The sequence below is a fragment of the Crotalus tigris genome, unplaced genomic scaffold (genome assembly GCF_016545835.1).
Source record: "Crotalus tigris isolate CLP2741 ecotype Arizona unplaced genomic scaffold, ASM1654583v1 scf7180000017662.1067850, whole genome shotgun sequence".
NCBI classification, from domain to species: Eukaryota; Metazoa; Chordata; class Lepidosauria; order Squamata; family Viperidae; genus Crotalus; species Crotalus tigris.
The window spans coordinates 814,811-841,544 of record NW_024096549.1 but is presented as its reverse complement, the minus strand read 5'-3'; the positions used below and the strand labels follow the sequence as shown (position 1 = coordinate 841,544).

At 36.5% G+C, this 26,734-nt stretch overlaps 1 protein-coding gene and 1 long non-coding RNA gene across 2 annotated transcripts in view; one reads left to right on the top strand and one right to left on the bottom strand.

The window, feature by feature from the left end:
- Positions 1-26,734, top strand: part of TBCD (tubulin folding cofactor D) — a 164,157-nt gene that overhangs the window by 112,895 nt on the left and 24,528 nt on the right. Inside the window, exons 24-30 of the mRNA XM_039335830.1 lie at positions 3,476-3,507; positions 5,505-5,567; positions 6,111-6,187; positions 7,055-7,136; positions 8,060-8,175; positions 11,479-11,567; positions 15,330-15,470. Coding sequence (XP_039191764.1) covers positions 3,476-3,507; positions 5,505-5,567; positions 6,111-6,187; positions 7,055-7,136; positions 8,060-8,175; positions 11,479-11,567; positions 15,330-15,470 — 600 coding nt within the window. The remainder of the gene's footprint in view (positions 1-3,475; positions 3,508-5,504; positions 5,568-6,110; positions 6,188-7,054; positions 7,137-8,059; positions 8,176-11,478; positions 11,568-15,329; positions 15,471-26,734) is intronic.
- Positions 11,681-16,219, bottom strand: LOC120304839. The gene is made up of 2 exons (XR_005555856.1): positions 15,583-16,219; positions 11,681-12,900 (listed from the first exon to the last, which is right to left on the bottom strand). It is a non-coding gene; the product is annotated as an uncharacterized LOC120304839 (long non-coding RNA).

The following is a 26,734-nucleotide window of genomic DNA, read 5'->3' as shown; positions in this document are numbered from 1 at the left end:
CCTGTGCTTGATTTCTGTTTGCTATGTTAATAAGTGACTCTGGCAATGCTGTATATCATAAAGGAAAAGCATTATCCTTGGAAAGTGTGGAGTACAAAACCATTACATGATTTGTGAGATAAATTGAAGTAATATTTAATAAAGTCCAGTAATAGTGAACTTGGCTGACTAGTTGAATTAATGTAAATGTATGCATTGGGTTTAATAAAATCCTGCTGCCAATGCAGAATGGTGTATTTCAGGCTATATTCAGTTTCCGCAAAGTAAAACAGTCAGGAGTCTTCTGTGTTTTAAATTGGGAACCCCACAAAGTTGCAATCCCATATAGATCTAATATGCTGCGAAGTGCAATAGCTTTGAAATACTGTACCTGTGATAGAAAAAGAAGTGAAGAAGACTATCAGAACAACTACTTTGCAATACTATACTACTTCTCCTTTTAAAATCAGATGCACAATATATAGACACAGCACATAGATGTCTATTGAATCTGACATGCTGCACCTATGCATAGTTTCCTATTTACTTACAATATTTATCCCACTTTGCTGAAGAACAAAGTTGTATATTTGTTTTTTCCCTATGAGAGAACAGAGTAGTTTTGCAAATTGTATTTCAGATCTGCTAGTAGCCTCAAAACATCTTAAACTTGGTCACACCATTTTCACAGTCCAGAATGGGCTACCAAATTGAACGAAGGTAGTTAGTGTACTCCCAGATATAATGTCATGAGACATAAAGATTTTAAAGAGTAACTTTCTTTTTTCCATGATTCTGTTTACTTTTCATCTATTACAAATGTTACAATCTCCGCTTAATCTTTCTATGTTCTGTTTTCCGTTAATATTTGCTGTTTTGTTGAATTTAAAATGCAAGAGAAGCCCTCTGAATTAGATTAAAGATCTATCTATGCTAGTATTATGTTTCTTATATTGGCCAACCAGGTATTTATGCAAATCCTGCACGCGTATATGTAAAGCCAGCTAGCAACAGCCTTTTTCCATTGTTGCTCTCTTGTAACTGGTATTGAGAATCATGCTATCTCTGATTCTGGAGATACATTTATTCACCATGACTAATAGTTATTGATACCTTATTCTCTATAAATTTGTTTAATCTCTTTTAAAGCAGTTTAAAAATCTACATCTTGAGGCAGTGAATTCCAGAATTTCAAAATGTATAAATGCTATTTCAGCAAGTGTACTTTGCTTGATTTAGATTGGTTACTAGTGGAATTCCTGGTAGTAATTCCATCACATAATTTTGAATTTAAAAAGAGAAAAAAAATACAATTATAATGATGCTAGCTTTTAGTTAGTCTCATACATGCTTTTAGTAGCTTTACATTGGCTTTATATACTACCACAAGTATGGGAAAGGACCTTAAGCAGTGGTATTTCAGAACCAGTGATAAAAAAAAAATGTAAGATATACAAAAAGAAAAACTCAGGTTAAAATCAGTCATTCTTGAAGTTCTTACTAGCTATTATTGAACCACTATGTTTATACAGCTTACATTATGTCACAGACAGAGACTAGAACAAACATAAACATTTCCTTATGGATGGAATGCATGGAAGGAAGGAGGGAAGGAGACAAATGGATTAGTAAATGATAATTATTTTTTTGAAGAAAAACGTTTAAGTGTCCAGGGGGCTCAGTTACACTTGTAGTGTGAAAGCCTATGGAAGGTCTCCCCACTTCCTGTTCCAGAAGCCCTCTGTGTGTTCACACTAGCATTCCATCTTCTGCTTGGTAATTCCTGCTGCCACCAACTAACTCCCAGAGGGCACCTCACTCTACTGTATCTTTCCTCCTAATCATAGGGTTGGGAGTGTAGGTCTGTCACACCTTATGCTTATCTTATTGTCAATTCAGAGAATCAAAATATTAAGAAAAGAAAAAGAAAATAACTTAATTACTGTATCCTCCTAGCTGTGTGGCATAAAGACACCTGACTAGAGGTTTGAGCCTGCAGGATGCTGTTACATTAGCATATCTCAATAGTTCAAGTAATCTAATAGAGTTTGATTCTTGATCTGGTGAACCTCAAGGGGGTGGAAGCTGGTCTGCTAAAAATAATGAGGTTTCCGGCAGAAAATGTTGCACTGGAAAGATTATCAAATTATTATCCCTGGAAGCTTTTACAGAAATATGTTTGTATAGCTTCATAAGTAAGCTTGACATGGGAGTGAAAACTGCACATAATTCTTATATTTATAAAGAAAAAATGGGCACATTTAAATGATAGCATAACACAGAATTCTAAAGTACGGAGCACAAATTCCTGGCTAGAACCTTTTTATCAATTATACAGAAATAGAAATCTTGAAATGATGTACCTTTGGCTTCAAATACTTGGATCTCCTCCAATTTCTTCTCCAGTAATTTGTCAAGACTGTTAAGAAAGATAGTAATGCCCACTTTCTGCCAGCATTGATCCAGCGATTTGTTGTTGTTGTTATTTTACTTTATTTTTCTTTTATTATATTTATATGCTGTCCATCTCACTGTACAAAGTGATTCTGGGCAGTTTTAAAATTTTCTATCTTCACCTGAACACATTAATGTGGTGTTCTAGTTTATCATGTTTTATTTCTCTAACCCTTTGACAAGCACGCAGGCACACACACACACACACACACACGAATGTACATTAGTAAAAAGAAAAGGAGAATGCAAATGCAATAAGGCCCTTTTGGCAATGGCGTGGTTTGTAGTTGTTGAAATACAGTACTGTACTTAAAAATTTGGGTAGTTCACATATGAACAAAAAAAATTCAAATTGAAAATTGAATTTGTTAAGGAAGTAAAAGATACTTTCGAAAATAATACAACAGCAGTCTCATGGGATCAACTTAATACCGCAGTTTTCATCTAATGCTTTCCATAATGTCCAAAAGAGTTGCCAGAAAGCTGACTTTAAAAGGACTTTTTATAAACATGTAATGACATGAGGGTAGAATTGGATTTGACTGTTGGATAATTCTAAAGCTGCATTTGACATTACATAACTTTTTGTGAATACAAATTCTAGCTTAATAAATTATGGTTTGCAGAACTATTCCCATTCCATGCAGCTTGGTTAGCTTCTCCTCTTTCTGAAATTCACATATAAACTTAGTTCGGGATACATCTGAATTAAGATTTGAGTTTGAAAACTAACTCCTAAATCTGACATATTTGCAAACTTTTAACCACAGATTGCAGTTAATAGGAAGCAACAAGTGAAGATTCAAATTCTGACTTGTTTTACTACTCATGCAAAGAAAGGAATAAAGTTACTGGAGAAGTGTTTGAGGTACTTGCCATGTATGCATATTCTTCATATTAAGCTTTAATGTATTGAATCTTGGCAAAAGAGGCAGGTTTAGATTCATATATCAATTTTCTTTTCCTTTTTCTGTCATGTCAGTGCAAAATACTGACAGTGATGTTGTTTCTTAAATTGGTATTTTTTTTCTTTCTTTTCCAGAGGTTTAGGTGGAGAACTAATGAGGCCAGCTGGTATGTTACTTGACATAGAGTGTTCTATTTACAAATATAATTTGGAAATAAATATTACATTTTAAGATTATATAATGTAAACTTGGCTAGTCCTGATCCACTGAACATTTTGCCAACTTTTCTTTAATTTCAAAAGCTTTCCCTTAAAGTATACTTCAGCCATTCTCCCTAATGTAAAATTCTTGTACTAAAATATATTTTTATTGACTCATGATTCAGAAAATGTAGAATAAAACTTAATCAAATCCCAGACTGGTAGTTTTTTAATACCATTTTAGTTATCATTAATTGTTTTTTTTTCCTGTAAAATATAGGATGGAGCTGAAGGAAGAGCTTAGTTGCTAGATTGCTGATTAATGGGATTTATTCTTGGGCAAACATTCTGCTCCTCTTTAGTAGATCAAGAGTCATCTTGTACCATCTTTACCACATAGAATAGTATTTTAAAACACCACTAAAGTCCTTTTTACCATCCATAAAAATGAGATTTAGTCTTAATTGGATAACACTTGGATAATTCTCTTTTTTCATATTCCTGTTTTTAATCCATAGCAGAAAATAATGTAGTTGCAATAATCAACTTTCTTGCCAGTTTGATGTCAAAATCAATTACTTCCCACTGAAAAGTGTTTTAAGGAGCTAGTTCGTGTGTATATGTTAAAAAGGAACTCTATGCATGCAGGAACTCTTCCCTGCCTTCAAGTAAAGAAATACTTAGGTATTACAAATATGAGTTTTTGCTGGGATTTCTACATGCCACATCTATATATTAACATTTCATGAGTAATTTTTTTTATGAGTAGTAAATAGTGCTCTTCCCCAACTGATACCTTGCAGATGTGCTAGCCTACAATTCTGTAGTCAAATTAGCTATTGTGCTGCCTTTGGGGTGATTTACTCAGCTTATTTGTGGCATCAGATTAATTATTTACTTCCTCAAAAGTCTGCCCTTGTGATAGAATATTTTTATAATGTCCTTTGTGCTGCTAAGGATAACTAGAGAAATTTATATACCACTTAATCACTGGATTCTAAGACATATTACACTTATAAAAACAAAAAAATGTAATTTACATAATAAAATATGTTTTTTTCACTAGTATTGATTATTGAGAACTCCACACTCCAAACATTCTATGGAAAAGAAATGCTAAATGAGAAAAGGAGAGAGGGTGTCTTGATCTCAAAAACCAAACAATTCTACAATGTAGATATGCTACTTTTTAATGGATTCATAAGATGCCTGGAAGACCATCTTGATAGATCTGCCCTAATACTCAGTAGGGGCCTTGGACTTCAAGTTTGATCCGATCCATCCTCAAATCACAATCTAACCAGATTTAATGTGTGCAGCCCATGTGACCTGGAACCATGGTGACTGCAACAAGCCCATGGTTCTATAAGATCTGTGAATTCTCATAATGTGAAATTTGAAGGAATCCTTCACCAACCCAAGCTCAAATTTGATCACCTGCAAAATAACAGGTGGGGGCATCATCAAATTATCACAGAACAAATATGGGCACCATCAAATTCTCATGGAATATCATTGCACCTTCCTCTTTCACCTTAGTTTTGAAGGTCAAGAAACCCCACTCTCCCAGTTAAATACTGGTGATACATACCAGGTCCACTTTCTTCTCCAAAACAAAATTTAAAAAGGACATTTTATTACAAATGGGCCTGGTGTTCAACATTTATCTCACTAGAGACCCCTGAGATAAAGTCCTCTAGTGATCCAGCACTCAGAACCTGGTGTTGAAGGTGGTGGATCAGAATTTCAATGAGGAATAAAGTTCCCTACTGCCCATCCTCTGAAACAGTAATTCTTTCCTGTCATATCTCCCTCTGCTGACAGATTTGCCATACAGTGCTATTTACTGTGTAGTAATAACAGTGTGAATTCATGAACCATGATCCTGTGTAAAAAGGCTTATAAATACCTTTTAATTCAGTGAATGCAACTCTGATTGCTTTTTTCCCTCCTTGTTTTCTAGTCTGCACTTTGATTGAAAAGTTGTCACTTTCAAAAATGCCTTTTAGAAAAGATCCCATAATTGGTAGGTGATGTTTCTCATGTTGTAGAGTTACTATGTCTGTCTGTTGATGATTATAACTTTAGCAAATAGACAGTATTATTCATTTAGCAAGAATATAATCATGTAAATTCCTTTATTTTCTACTGTCACAAGATGTAACAGAGTGGTTCAATATGCTTCTTATCTCCCCCCCCCCCCGGTCATCTTGATGCTGTCCGTATTTGCTATATTCAGCTTCGTTCATCACAGTAATGTCAGAATGTCAATATGTGGAAGTCGAGGGCCATTAATGCCTGTTAGAGATGTTATAGAACGAAGGCAATTCCAGGAAAATATGGAACAGTAGTTGCTTTTTTATATCCCGTATGCCTGCTATTCTGATTGTTTTTTATGTTGATATTTTATTTGTGGGATATATTTTAAAAATATAGTGGCAAAAAGAAATTGAAACAAATTTCAGTTGGAATTCGAACCTCTAAGGATTTGTAAAAAAAAAAAAAATTGTAGATATGCTAAAATGCAATGCAACCAATATACTACCAAGTATGTTTTCTTTATTTTCAGGTGATTGGCAGTGGCTGATCAATGATAGTTTACAAAGCCTTCACCTTATTTCAAGCAATTCAAGACAGCAAGTAAAAGTACAATAAATATCATGTTTTGCTTATTGCTATTACAGTTTAAATTTCTAGGGTTTTGAAAACAAAGTAGAGAATAGATAGAACCCTAGTGCGTGCACACACACATGTGGTCATGCTATCATATTTCTGATGCTCAGCAGCTGGCCCACATTTACAATGTCCCACAGTCATGTGACCGTGATTTATGTCATTTTTGCCAACAACTGGCTTGATTTTTGCAAAAATGCCCCATAGAGAACCATGAGTTTATGTAATGATCATACTATTCACTTAATGACCCTAGATTCATTTAACAATCACAGTGATTTGCTTAATGACCACTGCAAAAATGACCACTTGACAACCATCACAACTTATGACTAATGGGCATATCAACTTGAGATAAATCAGGTAAATGGTTGATATTATACCAAATACTTTATTATAGTCACAGATCCAAATGATGTACATTTGCATAATAAAAGTACTGATTAAATAACAAAAATGGTGTTTTATTTAGGCTATAACTGGTGCATACTGAAATGTAATTCAATTTAGTATTATCTCTTCAGAGCTATTAGAATAATACTAAACTAATTGCAATATCTTCCCATCCTTTTACTAAATGGAGGTTTTAGTTCAGGATAATTTGTAATGTGGCATTGTTTGACCAGCCTGATTTGATTCTGGCTCCTCAAGTGGAACAATTGAACATAGTAGGATATTACTCAACTGTGTGAAATCTCAAATGAATGGGTTATTTGACATAGTCATAATAATTGCATGTGTTATCAGATGATCTATCAGGTGTCTCTACCATAGAATTCTTTCAGAGTGCATTTGAAAGAGAAGTTATCCTATATCTTCGTGGTTTTGCTTTTGTTTTAGGAATCAGCAGTGTCTGCATTAGCTGCTTTATGTAATGAATATTACTGCAATGAAGAGGGAGGAGCAAATCCAGCTGAGCAAGGTAATGATTCACCAGATTCATTTCTATTTTTATTAAAAGATAACTTATGGTGTCGTGCTAACTAAAAAAAAATAAAAAAGAATGCAGCACAAGCTAAATTAGCCTGAACTAAATTTCATATAGAACAAAGTTTGGATAGCTGATTGCCCATGTTTTCTCTAGCATATTATTTGGTTTAATTTTTAATTAACTTGTTTGTGTTTTCATTAAATTAGAATTTTTCCTTGTTTTATAGGCTAATGCTTCGTGAATACTCTGCTGCTACACTAAAACACTTTCCCCCCCCTTTATTTGTCTACTTGTATGGTATCTCAATCATAGTGTAATTTTAGGTGTCTTACACAAGGGGGTTAAAACATCAAAGCAATAACTGCTAAAAACAAGCAGAAACAGAAACACCAAAAATATATGGTGCACACCGGGGATGAAAATAGTACAAATATATACCACATTAAAGCTATTATTGGGGGTAGACTTCCTGTTTCTGCATGGCTTGGTAAAAGAGTCAGCTTTTTAATGGCTCTCTGGAAGCCCAGCAGGATGAAAATCTAATATTTTCCTCAAAGGAAATATATATAATAAATTCTTGGAATTGCTTTCCTGACAGTGTTTTTTAAAAATGTTTTCCTCGTGTTCAGAGAATTCACTAGTAATGCTTTACAATTATGTCACTGAAGGAAAATGGACCTGTGCCATTTTGTGGAGCTTACTCTCATGGTTTGCTGTCAAAACATTGTCATAATAAAACTTTTGAAGATTTTTGCATGTTACTAATACGTTATATACTGAATATTACATAAACAATTTTCAATTGTTTGTTTAATAGCCACCATCCCTCAGGAATAATCAGTAGTTATTCTAATGCTGCAAAGCATCGTTTCTGGAGTTTTAATTACTCAGACAGTGAGTGTTATGTTTTCCAGATTTGCTGGTGCAATACATTTCAGGCCTTCAAAGCCATGAGAAAATGATTCGCTGTGGTTTTTCACTAGCCTTGGGTGCCCTTCCAAAATTCCTTCTAAAAGGCAAACTCCAGGAGGTAAGCTCAAATGCAGGGTAGAATGTTTTATAACAGGTTTCAAGTATTTTAAAAACACATATCTTAATGATACGTGATTGCTTTGTTAAATATAAAATAGATTATATTGCTTCAATGTTTCATTTCTATAACCAAATTTCTGCTGATTTGGTCTCCATTGTCAATTAAGACCAACAGTGAAATCTCAACATTACCTTATGTTTACATTTGGATATCTGTAAGTCACTTATTTATTGGATTTATACGGCTGCCTAATTTGGGAAACTTACAGTTTGAAACTGTAAAAGCACACAAAAGCAACAAATATAAAATAAAATATATTGTATCTTCTTAATATAAAGTACAACAGGATAAATGAATACCATAAATAATAATAATAACAGAAGCAATCAAGGCTAACAAGCACATATCTCATTCAAGGGTCTCTCATTCTATTCAGGCTCATTCTATGGGCACTAGGGGAAAAACAGGTTTTTAGAAGAAGAGAAGGGTCAAGACTGCCCAAGCTTGGAACCAATCATGTTCCATGGGCAAGAGCTGCAACAGAAAACATAAGTCCTGAGTCCTACTGGAAGGCATTGTTTTGTGGAAGAGATCAAAAGTGTGAATAATCTACTGGATCTCATAGATTGAGTAGAGACACTTGGAGATAGATGGTCTTGCAGGTAAACAGTCTTGTGCCATGAAGGGCTTTAGAGAGAATAAACAGAACTGTGAATTGTCCCAGAAGATTATAGGGAGCCAGGGCTATTTGTGAAGCAATATATGACATGGGCAGTTATGAAATCTCATCCATAGTTATTCATGCCACTGCATTTTGGCTTAGTTGCAGCTTCTAGGTGGTTTCCAAGGACAATCCCATGTGATGCATACTGTGGTAGTTGTGTGTGTGTGTGTGTGTGTGTGTGTGTGTGTGTGTGTGTGAGAGAGAGAGAGAGAGAGAGAGAGAGAGAGAGAGAGAGAGAGAGAGAGAGAGAGAGAGAGAGAATATGAATATCTAGGACATCAGAGACCATGAGTGGGGCCTTCTGTTCCAGAAATGGGCTCAATTGGCAGATAAGATGATTTATGCAAAGGCTTCCCTGCCATGGCTCCCAACTGCTCTTCCAGCAGGAGCTGAGAACCCAAGTTCAAGATTGGCATGGGTGCATGCATCTCCATCCTAGTCCTACCCAAAGTCATCTGTAAATGTCATCAACACTATCTGCATGCTGTATCTCAGTCTAATCCAGCTGGAAGGAGTCCAGATAATAAGTTATCATCCAGACTCTTTTGTAGTTGCATAGCCACTCTTACTAATCTTACCCCAAAAAGGAATGTTGGATACCAGATAAAAATAGTTGACTCTTTTGTATCTAAGAAAGATTTTTTTTAAGACAGTTGGATCTCCTTCAAGAAGTGCTTAGAGAAGTATTTGATACGATTTACCTGTTTATTTTCAGAGGCACTCCAGGCATCTCTTTTTTCTGGCGATCTCTGTAGGATTTACTGAAAAACAGGCTGCCACAGTGCAATTTGATCCAAGAACATGCTCCCTGCCACCATCCTGATGTCCTGTTCCATTCAGTAAAGAGGGACTCAGGTGGACCATGTATCAGAGCCTGAGAAATACCCCCAACAGATCCATTAGGAATCTGGAGCAGACAAATCAAATAAATTGTTCCTGCATTGAAGGGTCATTGCAGAGAACTAGGGTGACTAGAAAGTGATCTAGCCATGCAAAGGATTAATGGTTTTATCTTTTATTCCCCAAGATATAAAAGTCTCCCTAACACCTCCCAAAACAAAGGGCCTGAGTTCACACAGTAATTTTTCCAGTTAATTGATCAGGACTTTGGGATGTTCTCCTTTAGCACTCAGCATTCCTGGATGCTAACTGTTAATTCACTTTATGCAAACAAACAAATACACTATCATCTACCCTATATCACCCTACCAGGCACCAAACTCTCTACGCCCAACTACCTACTCCACTCTCCATCTCTCAGCTCCACTACCATCTTCACTTTGTTGTTCTCACTGTGGGTGCCAAATGCCCAGACTGTGACTATAAGTCAAAGTGATTTGGAAAAACTGGAGAGTCAGTGTCAGTTTCCTGCCTTTCATCGGCAAGGGAGGCACATAGTTGAAACACCAGCTCTTCGGCAAACACAGCCAAAATCCATAATTTACATTATTTAAAAAGTCTTAGGTACAGTCCTTTCTTATTCAGTATAAAACTGGCTAAAGCAATGGGGAGGTACAAATGATGCATATGCTGATCCTTCTATGTTCAGGAGTAGTGAGCGTGAGGCAAGATGGCAGTACTCTGGGAGATAGGCCAGATGAAAGCTGCTGGATGTAGATTGGATATCCCATAGGATCATCGGCCTGCTCCTGATGGATTGATTCAAGGAGAGTATAGATAGTGATATAGATCCCGATTTGAAGCATAACAGATTTCATAGAAGTTGGAAATATACGGCTTATAAACAGTAAACAGTAATGACAGTGGTGATGATCACTGTAAGTATTTGGTGGTTTCAAGACAAAATGTGATGGATGTTGAGAATATCAATGTGAAGTTTCAGACAGATTAGCTATGTGATTTTTGCACATAAAAAACCTGTTTGTAAGGAATTATGACATTTCTTAAATAAAGTGCAGCTGCTTGTCAGTGGTTGAGGTGGAAGTAATAAAAGATTAACTTTTAAAAACTAGATTATATGGCCAAACAAACTTGTCAAAACAGATATTGTTTGTATTATTATTGTACGGTTGGCTCAGAAGGATGGGATAGACATCAGCAAGGTGGAACAAAACATAAACAAGACTCACTCTCAAGATCCTTTGAGAGAGGCAGCCAATGGGGCCTGATCACTAGGGTCACTTTGATTCAGGGGCAGGCTGGCTGGATACTGAACCCAGTAATCGTCCCTTGTTCTTTCCGTGATTGACTTGTGTGGTAGGGTATATGCACAAGTGTTGCTAATCCATCTTTTGCAATGTGAGGGAGCATCACGGAAGCCAAACTTCATGGAGATACAGAACTGAAATGGCACAGGTTTAGGCTTGTCCTGTCACCCTAGTAAATGAAAATCAGCCTTTGATATCTGACTGAATGTAAAGCACATCTTTAATAAACCACACGAAAAGTCTGCTTTGTAATGTGTAAAACTACTACATGTTTTCATTACCATCTACCACTTTTCCTCTGTGACCCACTTTATTGTAACTGCTTCATCTCCATTATTTTACATAATACTTCTTGAGAAACATAGTCAAGTGCTGGTTTAGTGTTTGGATTTTCCTTTATTCTTCAAGGTTTTAGATGCTTTGAAAAAAGTCACTTCGATTTCTGGAGGTGTGAGTTTTGCTGAATCCAGAAGAGATGGCCTAAAAGCTGTTGCAAAGTATGTAATCCTTTCTGTTTCATGTACCTAGTAGTGAGTATAGTTATTTACATAAATATATAAATATATATCTTGCCATGTTTTTCTTGTCAGACAAAACTTAATAAAAGTGGTAAGAACATCAATCACTTTTATTATGGCCAAAAGGCTTAAAAGCAGGTTACAAATATAAATTAAACTTGGCATTGGATACAACAATTTATCCAATAAAATATTTAATAAATAACACATAATAGGCTTAAAACCTCAGTATTGATTTATTATTAAAAGCCTTTTTTTATATAGCCGTAGTTAAAAATCTGGCTGTTACCATTGTAATCTTCGGATTTTCATCTTCAAGTAATTTTTTTACATATCTCTTCTTCTTGATTTAGATCAGGCATGTCAAACTTGCAATGTCACGTGATGTCATGCGATGTATCATGACTTTTTCCCCATTGCCGGCAATGGGGTGGGCGCAGTTTCAGCGTGACGCATCTGGCCCGTGGGCTAGCAGTTTGACATGCCTGGTTTAGATGTTAAAATAGACCAGAAAATTTCCTGCAAAAGATTTATAAAATTCACAATACAATAAAATACGTTCCACCATTTCAAGATCAGTACCATTACAAGGAAAAAATCTTGTAAGAGAAGCAGAAATTTTTGAAATCTACCATAAAGCATATTTGATGGCAACCCATTTAATAAGGCTTTTGAAAAGCTATTCTCCATTTATTTAAATAAAAGCTATTCAAATATTTAGAGAGATGAAATATATTAATTAATTCCCAGTGTTGCAGGTGAATACAATACTTTGGCTTTGGCCAATATGGAATTATCCCATTTTTTTGTTTAATACAATGGCTTGCTGATGACATACCCCTGGATATTAGGTAATAAGAACATAATAACTCTAGAAATAATAGAAGTAACTGGAACATTTTTTCGTTCTGGACTTTAAATAAAATCCAGAAAGAGCTTGGAGTGAATTTGTGGAGTCAGTAGAGCGAGGCCAATGCCTCTTCCACCTTTCATCGTGTCCTAGTGTAGCATATCTTTTTGCTCCCCTTCCTTTTCCGCCAGCTCCCCTTCCTTCCTGAACCTTCCCTTTTCCCTCTCTTTAGGCACAGACATTGCCACTGCTGTTTTCTCAGATCCCACAGGTCCACCTGCTCTCCCCCCCCCCCAGTATTTCCAGAGCCATTTATTCCGCTTCTGCTATAGTCACAATACATGATCTTCTCCATGGATCTTCTTTTCTTCTCTCCCACCCTCAGCTGCTAACAATGGACATGCCAGCTCCACTAAGCTGTGATTTGACTAAAGTGAGGAACAGGCTTCCAATTCTGCATACCTGAATAGAATAGAATAGAATAGAATAGAATAGAATAGAATAGAATAGAATAGAAATCTTTATTGTCATTGTTTAACTCACAACGAAATTAAGTGCTGTCCACAGTGCACACTACACAAGTAAAAACCACAAATAAGAACATAGATTATATACACACATCCTTCACATTCTATTCACCATTGCGCTAGCCCCTCCCACTAGCCCTTTCCACTGCCCCTTTCTTTCTTTTTGTTGTCTACAGCTACTGCCAGTATCATTGACTTCTTCCATCTAAGGCAGTCCCATTCCATTCTCTGTACAAACCCAAACATCCTAAACACTCCTGTTTTACTTAGGCCACTCACCAGCTGGTACCATCTGATCCATGAATGGAACAGTTTATGCATGGAACATTTTGCATAGCCCTCTTGTTAATATTTTGGGGGGACTTTTGTTACGATAAGTGTATTTATAAGGTTATAGTTTGGAAGAGAAACTGGTGTTTTTAATGGAAAATGAATCCTTGAGTCTATTTTAAATTCTATAAAAATAGTAATTAGGCTTTAAGGAGCAATATGCGAACAAATCTCTACTATTTTGTTATAAATAAACAGGCTAAATTAATTGTATTTAAATAATAACCTCCCTATCATAAATATAGTCCTTACTAGTTAAATTGTAGAAAACTAAGAAAGATCAATTCAGTAATAAAAATATAATTTTCAGTGTAATTTCAGCTCATTATCCAAATATTCTTTTGCATTTACTTCTGAAAATATGAGCACTTAAATGTTCATGTTGGTAATTCATTTCAAGTCATTCTTATGCTTATCATCTAAGTTGTCAGGTAGCTGTCCTGCATAGTTTCTACCATAAATATGTAGGCTTTGACTGGTTTCCCCAATTTAACTATGTAATTACATAGTGTTTAAGACCTTATAATATCTGAAAACAAGACTGAATGTAATTAAAGTATGTCCTTGAATTCTGAATCAGGAGGAAAATAATTTGTATAGACAAGGGGTTCCATCACATCTTCCTTCCATGAAATTTTAAGGTACACCCCTCCCCTAAAAATCCAAACGCCAAAATGAACATAAATGATCAATGAAAACAAATAATGAAACTTTGGGAAAGGTGAATTTATTGTAACAATGTACAGCTCTGTACAACTTCTTATCATTTTGTAAGCCACCCCAGTTGCTCAATAATGAGATGGGCAGCATATAAATTTAATAAATAAATTAAAAGACTCTTCACACCTCCCCTGGACTCTGCACTTCCCCAAGAGAGGTACACCTCACGGTTTGGGAAGCGCTGGTGTAAATTATGTAGAATGAATTCTGTAATGTGTGGGGGAAATCCAGTAAAAAGCAGGCCCTGTAATATGATACATAGAGAATGACAATGGAAATCATGCATCTCAAACAAGCGATAATCTTTTCCAGTGGGATTTTCTCCAGAACTCCCTGCTATGCTTCCAGTGACAACTTATTAGCAGAAGAAATTGCTTACTGCTTTGTTAAATATCCAGTGTAAATGGCAAGAGTACTTGTATGTTCAGCCCGTTAGAGATCGTAAGACCTAAGGGACTAGTAAAACATCACTTTTTTATGTAAAACAGCTGAACAACTTGTCACTCAGGAGCAAGCTGAACTGCTGATAGAATAATTCCCTCTAAATTTCCCACTGTATTCTGGTCTTTCTCTATGTCATTAGGTATGAAAAAAAAACTTGGCTAGGAAAATATGACAATCAGCTGAGCGGCATGTTCCCCCAGCCTTCCCCTCCCCAATCTACTTAGTAATTCTACTAACAAAGATGTAATACCAAAACTGTGTGTGTGTGTGTGTGTGTGTGTGTGTGTGTGTGTGTGTGTGTGTGTGTATGTATGTAGACTAAAGTTTTATAATATCAAGTACAGGTAGTCCTTGCCTTAATAACCACAACTGGGTCCAAAATTTCAGTTGTTAAGTGATGTGGTTGTTAAATGAGGTATCATATGACTGGACCAGATTTTACCATTTTTATCACATAATTAAGTTAATCGCCATGGTTGTTAAGTGAATCACGTGTTCATTAAGTCAATCATATAGTTAAATGAATCCAGCTTCTCCCATTGGATTGAAAGCCACTTGGCTTGGAAGGTTGGAATCACAATCACATGACTGTAGAATTCTGCAACTATCTTTGTTGTAGTCATAAATGGGTGTTGGTTGCCAAGTGCCAAATAGCACACATGTGACTGTTGTAACTCTGAACCATCATTAAATGAATGGACATAATTCAAGGACTACTTGTAAGACGCATTACTTACATTTTGATTAATAGGTGGTATTGTGCTATTTAATTATTTATTGGGTTAAGCAGAAATTTGTTAATGCACAAGTGTTTTTTTAAAAAAAATATTATATGATTCTAATAATTGTCTTTCTTCCTTCTACCTTTAGAATTTGCTTGACAGTAGGGGTGAATGGAGAAGGATCACCAAATGAATTTGTGTGTAAACATAACGTTACAGAGATATATAACATATTGTTGGATGGTCTGAATGATTACACAACAGATAGCAGAGGAGATGTTGGAGCATGGTAAGATGTGTGGTCTTGATAAAGTCCCAGCTTTATTCTGTAATGCAAAGCAAAACTGATAGACTCAGAGAAAATGTGAAAATGTGGCATCTTACTAAGGCTTTTAACTTACTTTTGAGACTTTCTTCCATGAGAAACCTTCCAAACGTTTATTTTTAATTGTCAATTCCAAAATTTCCTTAGTTTTATTTCACCCTGAAAGAACAGATTTGCTGTTCTGATATTCCATTATGGTGGTTAAACAGCAGAGGGTGTAGTTGTATCAACAGTTGGGCTCCTTCTCTTCTTACATTGCTGCATCCTATAAGCTACATTTTGCACACATTATTTTAAAGAGCAACTGCTATTCATTATCTCTATTATCTACAAACCACAAAGTTTTATTTTGACATAAATAAAAACATGAATGTCTAACCATTTGTACTCATAGCTTAACAAAGAGTGAATTTGTTTTACATGAACATTTGAATTTTCCTATTATTAAATTGCATTGCATAATTTTGCCTAGTTGCATAAAACTAACCAAGCTCAGCTGGTCAGGACTTTTTTTTTTATAAACAAGTTTTATTAGTTTTTTAATTTTTATATCAGAGTGCTCAAGAAACACCGTGGTGAGGGGATAATCAATCATCCAAAGACAAAGTCATATATATATAACTCAAATTAATTCATTAAATGTTCCCTCTATATTTCCCTCAAATAGTATAACATATTTAGGTTAATCCATTTCTACATTACATCTATATAAATCCAAATCCTGTTTTTAAGCTTTACTAATTTATAATTACCATAATCCAATTTAATCTTGAATAAACATATTATTAGCACTTTGGGTATCCCTTCTACAATACACATAATATTCCGACAGTAACATTCTAATATTTCCAAATATATTCTAATTCTTAGTCTAACAAGTCATTGATCAGTATCAATTCTTCTCTTATCACAAATCTCTTATTTCTTCTTCCACTACAAAATAGTTATCCTACTTAAAATAAAAATATTATTCTACTCTATTTTAAATATATAATCTATCAGGCAATCTATTTCTATATAATAAAAAGAAAAAAATCATTTCAGCCCATTAGGTAAGATTTAAATCTCGTCCAAATAATTACCATATCTAAAACAAGCATATTATTACACAAATTTCATCTTGCTAACTTCACATACTCAGTTAATTGTTAAGTCAGTCCAGATCTCTAAAGCCACCCATTAAGTAAAATTTTAAATCACATTTTTAAATCTAACTCTAGCTTTCTTTCTGTGCCAGGCCGCATCTGTACCATCAAATCTCAGTATTTGAGTACGGATATTTATCGACACATCAATCTGGTCTAAGTTCTCTTCCCTTTCTTCCAGTATCATCTGGATAGTATAGTCAATTTTGTTCCATGTTGTAGTTACTAGTTGATTATCCAGATTATCACAGCTTTCAATAGATTGCATCTGAAAGTCAGTTCCTGTTGCTTTTAAGACTTGCAAGTATTTCAGTTGAAGTCATTCTTTGATCATCAGAGTTCTCCATAATTTGTACGTAGGCTTGTGAAATATCCTCTTCTGTAGTGATTAGTTGACTAGTAGAATGATCAATTAGAGTCTCAATTTGAGACTTTAAGTCAGGCATTTTTCTAGAGCTCAACTGATCAGTAGCTTCTTTCTCCATCTCTTTAAATTGTGTGCACTGTTGCATATAGGCCTCTTTAAAGCTAGTCTGTTCCTCCTTTATTGTTCCTTGGCCTATAGGTTGGTCCATTAAAATTTGAAATTCAGTTTGTGGTTCTGCAAAATGATTTTTAATTTTTCTTCAAGATTTCATGTACTCTGTAGCTTCCAGGAATTTTTCCAATATAAGCTCATAATCAAGCTGTGGGTAAGATTCCTCCATTTCCATGATAAAATAGTCTTAGTCTTTTAGTAGAAGCTATATTTATAAGAACTTAACAAATATCCACCTCCACAATTTCTAGTAAGCAAATTCAGCTCACAGCTGCTTCAAGGCCTTTATCTTTTCCCTTTTATTATCATTTGAAGGTCAAATCCATCTTCAAACACCAAGAGAAAGTATAATTGCAGTAACACTTTTCACCACAAGTTGTCCTCAGTAGGCTGTAACAGCATAGTAGATAAAATAATAATAATGTTCTATGATGAGGATTTTTTTCAGGGCCCCAAAATATCCCAAAAATTAAATATCCAATAAAAATTTACTGTTTTATAGTTTTGTTCAAAGCTTTTTTCCCCAAATAAACAAATGCTGCTCTCTTAGGGCAGGGAAGTCATTCAGTGGCTTTTTACAGGAAAATAGTTAGGGCTAAGAGAGGGAAGGAAAGGTCTCACCCGGATTTCTCCACGATGGTCCTTCACGCTTAGCTGTTCTTCTGACTTTCGGCTGATGCAGCTAGGTGATCAGCCATTTTACTGGCCAATTTTTTCTCTGACGGTCCTAAGGAGCTAGCTCGGACCACAGAAGGAGCTGCCGCTTTTCTGCAGTTAATGGTGGTCGCCCCTTCAGGGCGACTTTTCTACCCGATTAAGGGGTCTGCTGGTGAAGAGATGGAGCTGTCCGCACGACTGCACACGCTGCGATCTGGAACCGGAAGTCCAGCTGGTCAGGACTTTGATGGGAGGCTCCAGGCTCTCATAGGCTAGCTTGGGAAGTCAAAATTATAATCTGAAAGAAGTGAGTGGCAAACCATTTCTCTGGTGTTGTCAAGGAAACTATTTGGCCAACTATTTGGATTTTCATGTGGCCATGAAATCACCAAAAGTTGAGCTCAACTTGAATAAGACAGTGTATCATTTTGATTGTTAAGTTATGGAGTGCCAAGATATTTAAATTAAGGAGTTTTAAAATTAAAGAAATAGGTTTTATGCACTGCAACTTTATAGTCTTGTTCAAAGCTTTTTTTCCCAAGTAAACAAACACCGCTCTCTTAGGGCAGGGAAGTCATTCAGAGGCTTTTTACAGGAAAATAGTTAGGGCTACGAGAGGGAAGGAAAGGTCTCACTCGGATTTCTCCACGATGGTTCTTCACGCTTAGCTGTTCTTCTGACTTTCGGCTGGTGCAGCTAGATGATTGGCCATTTTACTGGCCGATATTTTCTCCGATGGCACTAAGGAGCTAGCTCAGACCACGGAAGGAGCTGCCGCCCTTCTGCAGTCAACGGTGGTTGACTGCAAAATGTGAAGAGTTGTTTCTTTTAAATTGCTACATGTATCCTTGAATCAATCTATTAAAAAATATTTTATAGCATATTTCCTGCTTACATGCTAAAAAAACCTCTGCAAAAGAATTGAGCGTATAATTTGTAGCTTCAGAATGTAACGAAATTCAAAGATAGCATAGCATAAACACACAGTGAGTGACTGGAGACATGATGGTAGTTGGAAATCCATATTTAGATTTCACTTTTTGTTTATTTTTTAAAGACATGTTTAGTTTTTGGGGCCCAAATCATATTAAGGCAGTTGCAGCTTACTGCTGTGAATGTTTCTTTCTGCTACTATTTGATCAGAAAGAAAAAAAAACTTATAGAAAGTTGTAGGTAGAGGAGTAGTATTAAGTAAGAATGTGGAGTTAGTAAGAAAGAAATATTTTCTCTGCTGTCCCTTTCTAGAATATTTAACTTTTGGAGAAAGTATAATAGGAATTCCAACCATGTATTCACAAATTTGTAACCATTTATATATCCTGAATTTATCCTGAATTAAGTGTTGATTTTAGAATAAACATAGATACAAATTTGTATCCATGCTTATTCTAGAGTTTAAACTTATTTCAGGACAGAAATATTAAATTTGAACATCTCAGAGTTAGCATTTCTGTTTCTATGTTAAATAATATAGCTCTTACCTCTGACCAGATAGTCAAGTTCCACTAAATCAAAGCTTCTTCAAACTGATACTCAATGGGTTGGAAAGGGAACTGAATGCGTGGGCATTCTTGGGAAAATGCTTTCTGAGGTGTGTGTCTGCACCAGTTTAAAAAAAAAAAAAGTCCAAAAGGAATAGGAATCTACATGAACCTTCGATTATTTTTTTTTAAAGGATTCGTGGGAAAGCTAACAAACTGTATTTTCCATATGCAAACTTAACATTCCTTTTGACAGACTGTTTGCTGGGACTTGTCCAAATTCTGTCTACAGGTGTTAAATATAAAAAAACCTTAAGAGCAAGATGCTGTGTGAAAAAAAGAAAAAGGTTCTTTGATTAAAAGTGGTCTAATTGCTCTCTGTGTGGGTGTACGAATATGCACGTGTGTACATGCTTGTGCAGGGAAACAGACAGAAATCCAGTAGTCTAATTCTTATTTACATATTCATTATTTTGAATTTTCCGTAAAAAAGTAAAAAATGCATAACGTGTTACTGTGTTGTGATATAGATAGATTTCTTGAGAATGAGTTATAAAACTGGCAATGTAACAGCAGATCAAATGGGGCGTTCATTAGATTATTTTGCAAAAAAATGCATGCATTCACTATTCCAATGCACATTTTTCTGTTCTTCAAAACATCTTTTTGAGTGCATTCTTTGCTATCTTTTCTGTCTTTTCATTCTCTTATTCAATAATCCATTTTGATTGTTCTCACTTGTATTAACACATAATTATTTTTAAATTCTACATTAGAATTACCTTTAAATACTAAATTAATGAATGAATGCCCAGAATTAAAGCCATCTAATGGCAGGCTCTAGCTTGATTATGTGAATACATAGAAGGCTAATCTGCATGAAGAAGCAACCAAATCTTCACCTAGTTGCGCATATTTTTCTCTTGGTCCTTGAAAAGAATTTCTTCTGATTTCTTACTTGATTTGGATAAGCAAGGAGACCTGGTTAGATTTGCTTTTTCTGTTGATGGCATATTTCACTGCAGAAAATTAGCATCAGAAGAAGGACTGATGATTAATATAGCAATATAGTCCTGCAGCTGTGACTTTTCCTAGTTAATTAGAATTTGGCTTCTATTGTTCATATCTAAGCCATCTAGAATCAGTGTGAGCGAGTAGGCAGCTGTATAAATTTTCTAAATAAATAAATACCTGGGAAGATTTTGGATAGCCTGTAATAATTGCTGGAATATTTTAATACTTTAATGTTTGATAGGAAGGATATAGATATTCTATTGATTCAATTGTTTGCTTGGAGTGATATCTTATTTGGGCTATTGATTGTTTCTCATAAATAACATAAAGCCTAGAATATGTGAAAAATAGTTTTTTTCCCATATGACGTTGTCTAGGTTTTGAGTGTACAAATGAGATTGGTTGTGAGATGCATCATTAATTTAACAGAATGAGTGTGTATCCATTTGGAAGAAGCATGGTCATGTAAAAATAAGAAGTCTTTGACTCCTTCCTAACATGGAAAAAATATAGATTTTCCTCTGTTTAAAAAAATCTATGAAATGCTAAAAAAAATGATTCAATTAGGATAATATTGTTAGAAGTAAAGTCTTCATCCTGGTTCATCCAAGCCGGGAATAAATAAGCAAACATGGCGACTGCTTTGGGAAGAAGGTTACACTTTATTGCAGAAAGGTGGTTCTTCAGGAAAGTGCAGAGGAGAGAGAAGGGCGGCAAAGAGAAGGAGAAGGAGAAGGGCTGAGCACATGGAGCAGTAGGCTTTTATACCCCCTCTAGCCTTGTTTGGAATAGTTTCCTGTTCCTGTGGCATGAACCTTGAGGCTGTTTCTGAGTGTTTGTCTAGGCCTTGATATCTGTGGTTTAATTCTATTATCATATCCTGCTTCCCAGGTGATGGGGCTGACTCCTAGGGTTTGGGTGGGGTATGCAGATCTTCTCTTTTGTCTTCTTGATTGCTCTGGCTTCAACTTTCTGATGGTTTTACATATGCATTTGTATAGGGCTAAAGTCTTGCTTGGGGCAGAGAGATAGATTTGGGGCCAGGTTTGGTTTTAAAAAGTCCTTTTGAAGAAAAATATATTTTTCTGCCCTTTTTAATATTTCTTCTCTGGGCTAACTTTCATCAATCCCCGCTTTGTGCCTTAAGTGTGTATTCATGACACACTTATTGGCACAACATTAAAATTGATCTGGTCAGAGAGACTTGGTAGGCAAACTGTTAAGCAAAAAAAAAAGAAAAAAGAAAAATAAGACATTAATGGAGGCAGCAGAAAAAGATCCCTTTAGTGGCTCCCAAAAGGGGAGCTTGCACCCATAAAGTTCTAAAAGTCAGGGCAAAATTTTGTTAGGTGGAAAAGAAATTTATAGTATCCAATATTCTGTGCCAATCATTTTCAAATGTTGGATATCACCTTTAGCTTCCAGTCAGGTTTGCATACCCCCCAAAATTCTTCACAGCCATGGTTCTCCTTAGTACATGACCACTGGCTGCCCAATTTCAAGGGTTGTTTCCTGCCTTAGCTCTTAATTCAGTGCATCCAGGTTTGTAATGTCCAATTGAGGTTAGCCAATATGCCAGGCTATTAAATTGTCTTTAAATTGCACATAATGAGTTCTAGGAATCCCAATTTGAGCTCAACAGTGCAAAATATTCAGGGCATAAGTTTGGGATTTTTCCTGTTACTTCCTTAGTCAGGGCATATGAATTGCAAATCACCTGAGGGGGCCTAGTTCCCTCCCCCTTGTTATCTGTTGGAAGTTGATCCCACAAAGCTTTGGTGCAATAGAGCAAAAATCAGCCTGGGGGGAACTTTACTAAAGGTAGGTGGAGGGGATAGACTCTGAATGGTGTGTGTGTGTGCACTTTTACAAAATAGTCAATACAAACATTCTGTATAAATTTTCCCTCCCACCAGATAGAAGTCCAAGGTGTTCAGTACTTGTTCTGCCACTATTCCTAAATGCCATCTCTCCATTAATACATTCAACTGGCTTGTTACAATACAAATGGGGCAAGAAATAAAAGTTTACAATGCGTTTCCACCCTCCCCCCACAGTCTAATTTTCTCTCCTTAGGCTTCACATGGCACCACCTTCCTTCTGCAGCTCTCACAGGCATCTGGGTAAATGGTAGGACTTGGGAAGATGTTCCACTTAGATTGCATGGTGGCTTTTTAGTGGATGGCTGGATTCAAAACTCAATTCCATGGCTCAAATGGATGGAAGCAGCATCTGGGTCTGTGTGTTCTGCTTCCAAAGACTTGGGAGAGGGTTTCAGGGCTGAAAGATACAAGAACAAGGTCTCCCCCCCCCCGCTTTCTGGGTGGACTCTACCAGGAGAGGCAGACAAAAGGTATGGAGAACAAAGGGCAGGAAAAGAATTGGAAGGGGGGTAGCTTGCAGGCACTTTGAAAATGCTGAAAACTCCAAATAATTTTAAAAGCCTAATATTTTAAGATGTGCAACTTGCCAAGGGTAGGAGAACATTTATTCTAAAATAGACCACATCGTTTTAGAGATTGAGAAATGCTAATATATTTGGGATAAGAAAAGTTTCATAGTAGCTTCAACAATAAGTGATAGGATATGAAAAGTAACTTAGGAAAATTATTTCCCCACACAAGCAGACTTGAGCTTCAAAAGGCTCTTGTAGATAGACACACATTTTTCAGGAAAAAGATAGATAAAACACATACAGTAACTGCAAGTGAAACTTTTCCAACAGATAAACTTAAAACAATCCCTCCTAGTAACTTAAGGCTGTTCTTGAGCGTACACAGAGAGAAAGAGGAAAACAAACAAACAAACAAACACAATTTTTTTCTTCACTCTGTTTGTTGGCCAGACAAACAGAGTGAGGTAGTTCCTTTTTGTGGCTTATTTTAAGCAGAATTTCTAGCAGACTTTAAAATTCTTTTTCCTTTGGATTTGAAACAGTTAACAGTCACATTTACCTCTCACACAGACTTTGACAAACATATATACACAAAGACAAGAGAACAGAAGACTTAGTTTTACATATCCTAGTCATTCCCACCATAAATTTCAGATAACTCAAGTTAGGGAAGGCACACATTTTAAACATACCACGTGGTTGCATAGAGAAGAGAAAGAGAGATAGAGAGAGAGAATCACTATTTCTTATTTTCCTTTTTAAGTACCTTTATTTAGCCAAATTGGTTTCCCAGCAAAGCCCTAAGCAAAGTCTATTTTTCTTTCATACACTACACAGTTGAAGTCTCCTTGTGAGACTTCTTCCTAACACAGTCGAAGTCTCCTTGTGAGACTTCTTTCCTAACAGTCGAAGTCTCCTTGTGAGACTTCTTTCCTAACACAGTCGAAGTCTCCTTGTGAGACTTCTTTCCTAACACAGTCGAAGTCTCCTTGTGAGACTTCTTTCCTAACACAGTCGAAGTCTCCTTGTGAGACTTCTTTCCTAACACAGTCGAAGTCTCCTTGTGAGACTTCTTTCCTAACAGTCGAAGTCTCCTTGTGAGACTTCTTTCCAAACTTTGCTTTGCTTACAGAGCCTTACCAGCTAGTTGCCCAAATCCAATTCTTTCATTCACTCATTCCATTTCATTTTCACACAGTCTCTCCCTTTTCCCTAATAAAAGGTTCTGTGCTCTGGCCAACCCCCATGCTGTCCAGGTTCTGCCAATTAAACAGATCCTTTCTGCGGCTAGGAAAGACCAGAAGGAGCAAAATCCAATTGTGATTGGGGAAAAAAAAGTCTTCTCACTCACACAAACAGAAATACACAAATTTTCTATGTTCCCCTACGCTTTAAACTTAAAATTTAGAGGTACTCACCTTCACCTTCTTTCCAAAGCAGCCCTTGAGCTCAAACTCTCAAAACTCCCTTTACTACCCTAGCTCCACATGGGCAAGGCCTGGGAGACCCATCCACAGACACAAGGGGGTCTGCTGCCGGCAAGATGGGGCTTACCAGTCTCAGTCCATTGGAGAGGTTAGCCTGGAGTCCCATCTCGGGGTGCCAAATTGTTAGAAGTAAAGTCTTCATCCTGGTTCATCCAAGCCGGGAATAAATAAGCAAACATGGCGACTGCTTTGGGAAGAAGGTTACACTTTATTGCAGAAAGGTGGTTCTTCAGGAAAGTGCAGAGGAGAGAGAAGGGCGGCAAAGAGAAGGAGAAGGAGAAGGGCTGAGCACATGGAGCAGTAGGCTTTTATACCCCCTCTAGCCTTGTTTGGAATAGTTTCCTGTTCCTGTGGCATGAACCTTGAGGCTGTTTCTGAGTGTTTGTCTAGGCCTTGATATCTGTGGTTTAATTCTATTATCATATCCTGCTTCCCAGGTGATGGGGCTGACTCCTAGGGTTTGGGTGGGGTATGCAGATCTTCTCTTTTGTCTTCTTGATTGCTCTGGCTTCAACTTTCTGATGGTTTTACATATGCATTTGTATAGGGCTAAAGTCTTGCTTGGGGCAGAGAGATAGATTTGGGGCCAGGTTTGGTTTTAAAAAGTCCTTTTGAAGAAAAATATATTTTTCTGCCCTTTTTAATATTTCTTCTCTGGGCTAACTTTCATCAATATATAGTTTGAAAATTATTGGGAAGAAGTGCTTTGAATCTTGCCTGGCAAAGCATATTTCTCCTATTCATTAAAAGAGCTATGTAATTTATATGCTTTTTTCAGATTTCATGAAAGTCTGAAAGAAGGACATGACAACTTTAAATATTTGCAGGAAAGTGTTGCATTTGTGGAAGATCCAAAGTGTTTTCTTTTAAGTTGTTTTTGAAGCATTATATGGCCCTATAGTCCTATCCATACCAACCTTGCAGAATGAATAAATATGTATTTTGCCCTTTCAACCTAGATTTATATTTTTAGGTTCTAATAAAGCATTAAGAAATGTTAAAAATGCAGTACAAGCTATAAAAAGCAGACAAATTAATGTAAATGTGTATATAGCCACATAGAGTATAATAATAATAATAAAGTTGGAAGGGACCTTGGAGGTCATCGAGTCTAACGCCCTGCTCAGGCAGGAAACCCTACACCATTTTGGACAGATGGCTGTCTAGTCTCCTCTTAAAAACTTACAGTGTTGGAGCATTTACTGCTTCTGGAGGCAGGTTGTTCCATTGTTTAATTGTTCTAACTGTCAGGAAGTTTCTCCTTAGTTCTAGGTTGCTTCTCTCCTTGATTAGTTTCCATCTGTTGCTTCTTGTCCTGCCCTCAGGTGCTTTGGAGAATAGCTTGACTCCCTCCTCTTTGTGGCAGCCCCTGAGATATTGGAACACTGCTATCATGTCCCCCCTTATCCTTCTCTTCATTAAACTAGACATACCCAATTCCAGCAACTGTTCCTCATAGGTTTTAGCCTCCAGTCCCCTAATCATCTTTGTTGCTCTTCTCTGTACTCTTTCTAGACATCTCAGCATCTTTTTTACATTGTGGTGACCAAAACTGGATGCAGTATCCAAGTGTGGCCTTACCAAGGCATTTTAAAGTGGTATTAATACTTCACATGATCTTGATTCTATCCCTCTGTTAATGCAGCCCAGCACTGTGTTGGCTTTTTTGGCAGCTGCAGCACTCTGCTGGCTCATATTTAAGTGATTGTCCACTAGGACTCTGAGATCCCTCTCACAGTTACTACTATTGAGCAAGGTACTCCCTATACTATACCTGCACATTTGATTTTTCTTGCCTAAATGTAGAACCTTACTTTTTTCACCATTGATTTTCATTTTGTTAGATAGCGCCCAGTGTTCAAGTCTGTCCAGATCCTCCTGTATCTTAAGCCTGTTTTCTGGAGTGTTGGCTATTTCTGCCAGCTTGGTGTCATCTGCAAATTTGATGAGTTCCCCATCTATCCCCTCGTCCAAATCGTTGATGAAGATGTTGAAGAGCACTGGGCCTAGAACAGAGCCCTGGGGCACCCTACTACACACTTCCCGCCATGTAGATGCAGTTCCATTGAGGACCACACGCTGAGTACGGCCAGTTAGCCAGCTATGAATACATCTGGTGGTGATGCTGTCTAATCCACATTTTTCTATCTTATCGAGTAGTAGGTTGTGATCTACTTTTTCAAATGCCTTACTGAAGTCTAAGTAAATTATATCCACAGCATTCCTCTGAGCCACTAATTTTGTCACTTGATCAAAGAATGTAATAAGGTTTGTCTGGCAAGATCTGTTTTTGACAAACCCATGTTGGCTTTGAGTAGTGATTTTGTTTGCCTCTAGGTGTTCGCTGATTCGTTGTTTGATTATCTTTTCCAGAATCTTCCCAGGTATTGAGGTCAGGCTGATAGGTCTGTAATTTCCTGGATCCATTTTTTTTTCCTTTTTTGAAGATGGGAACTACATCAGCTCTTTTCCAGTCCTCTGGTAGTTCCCCTGTGTTCCAGGATCTTTGAA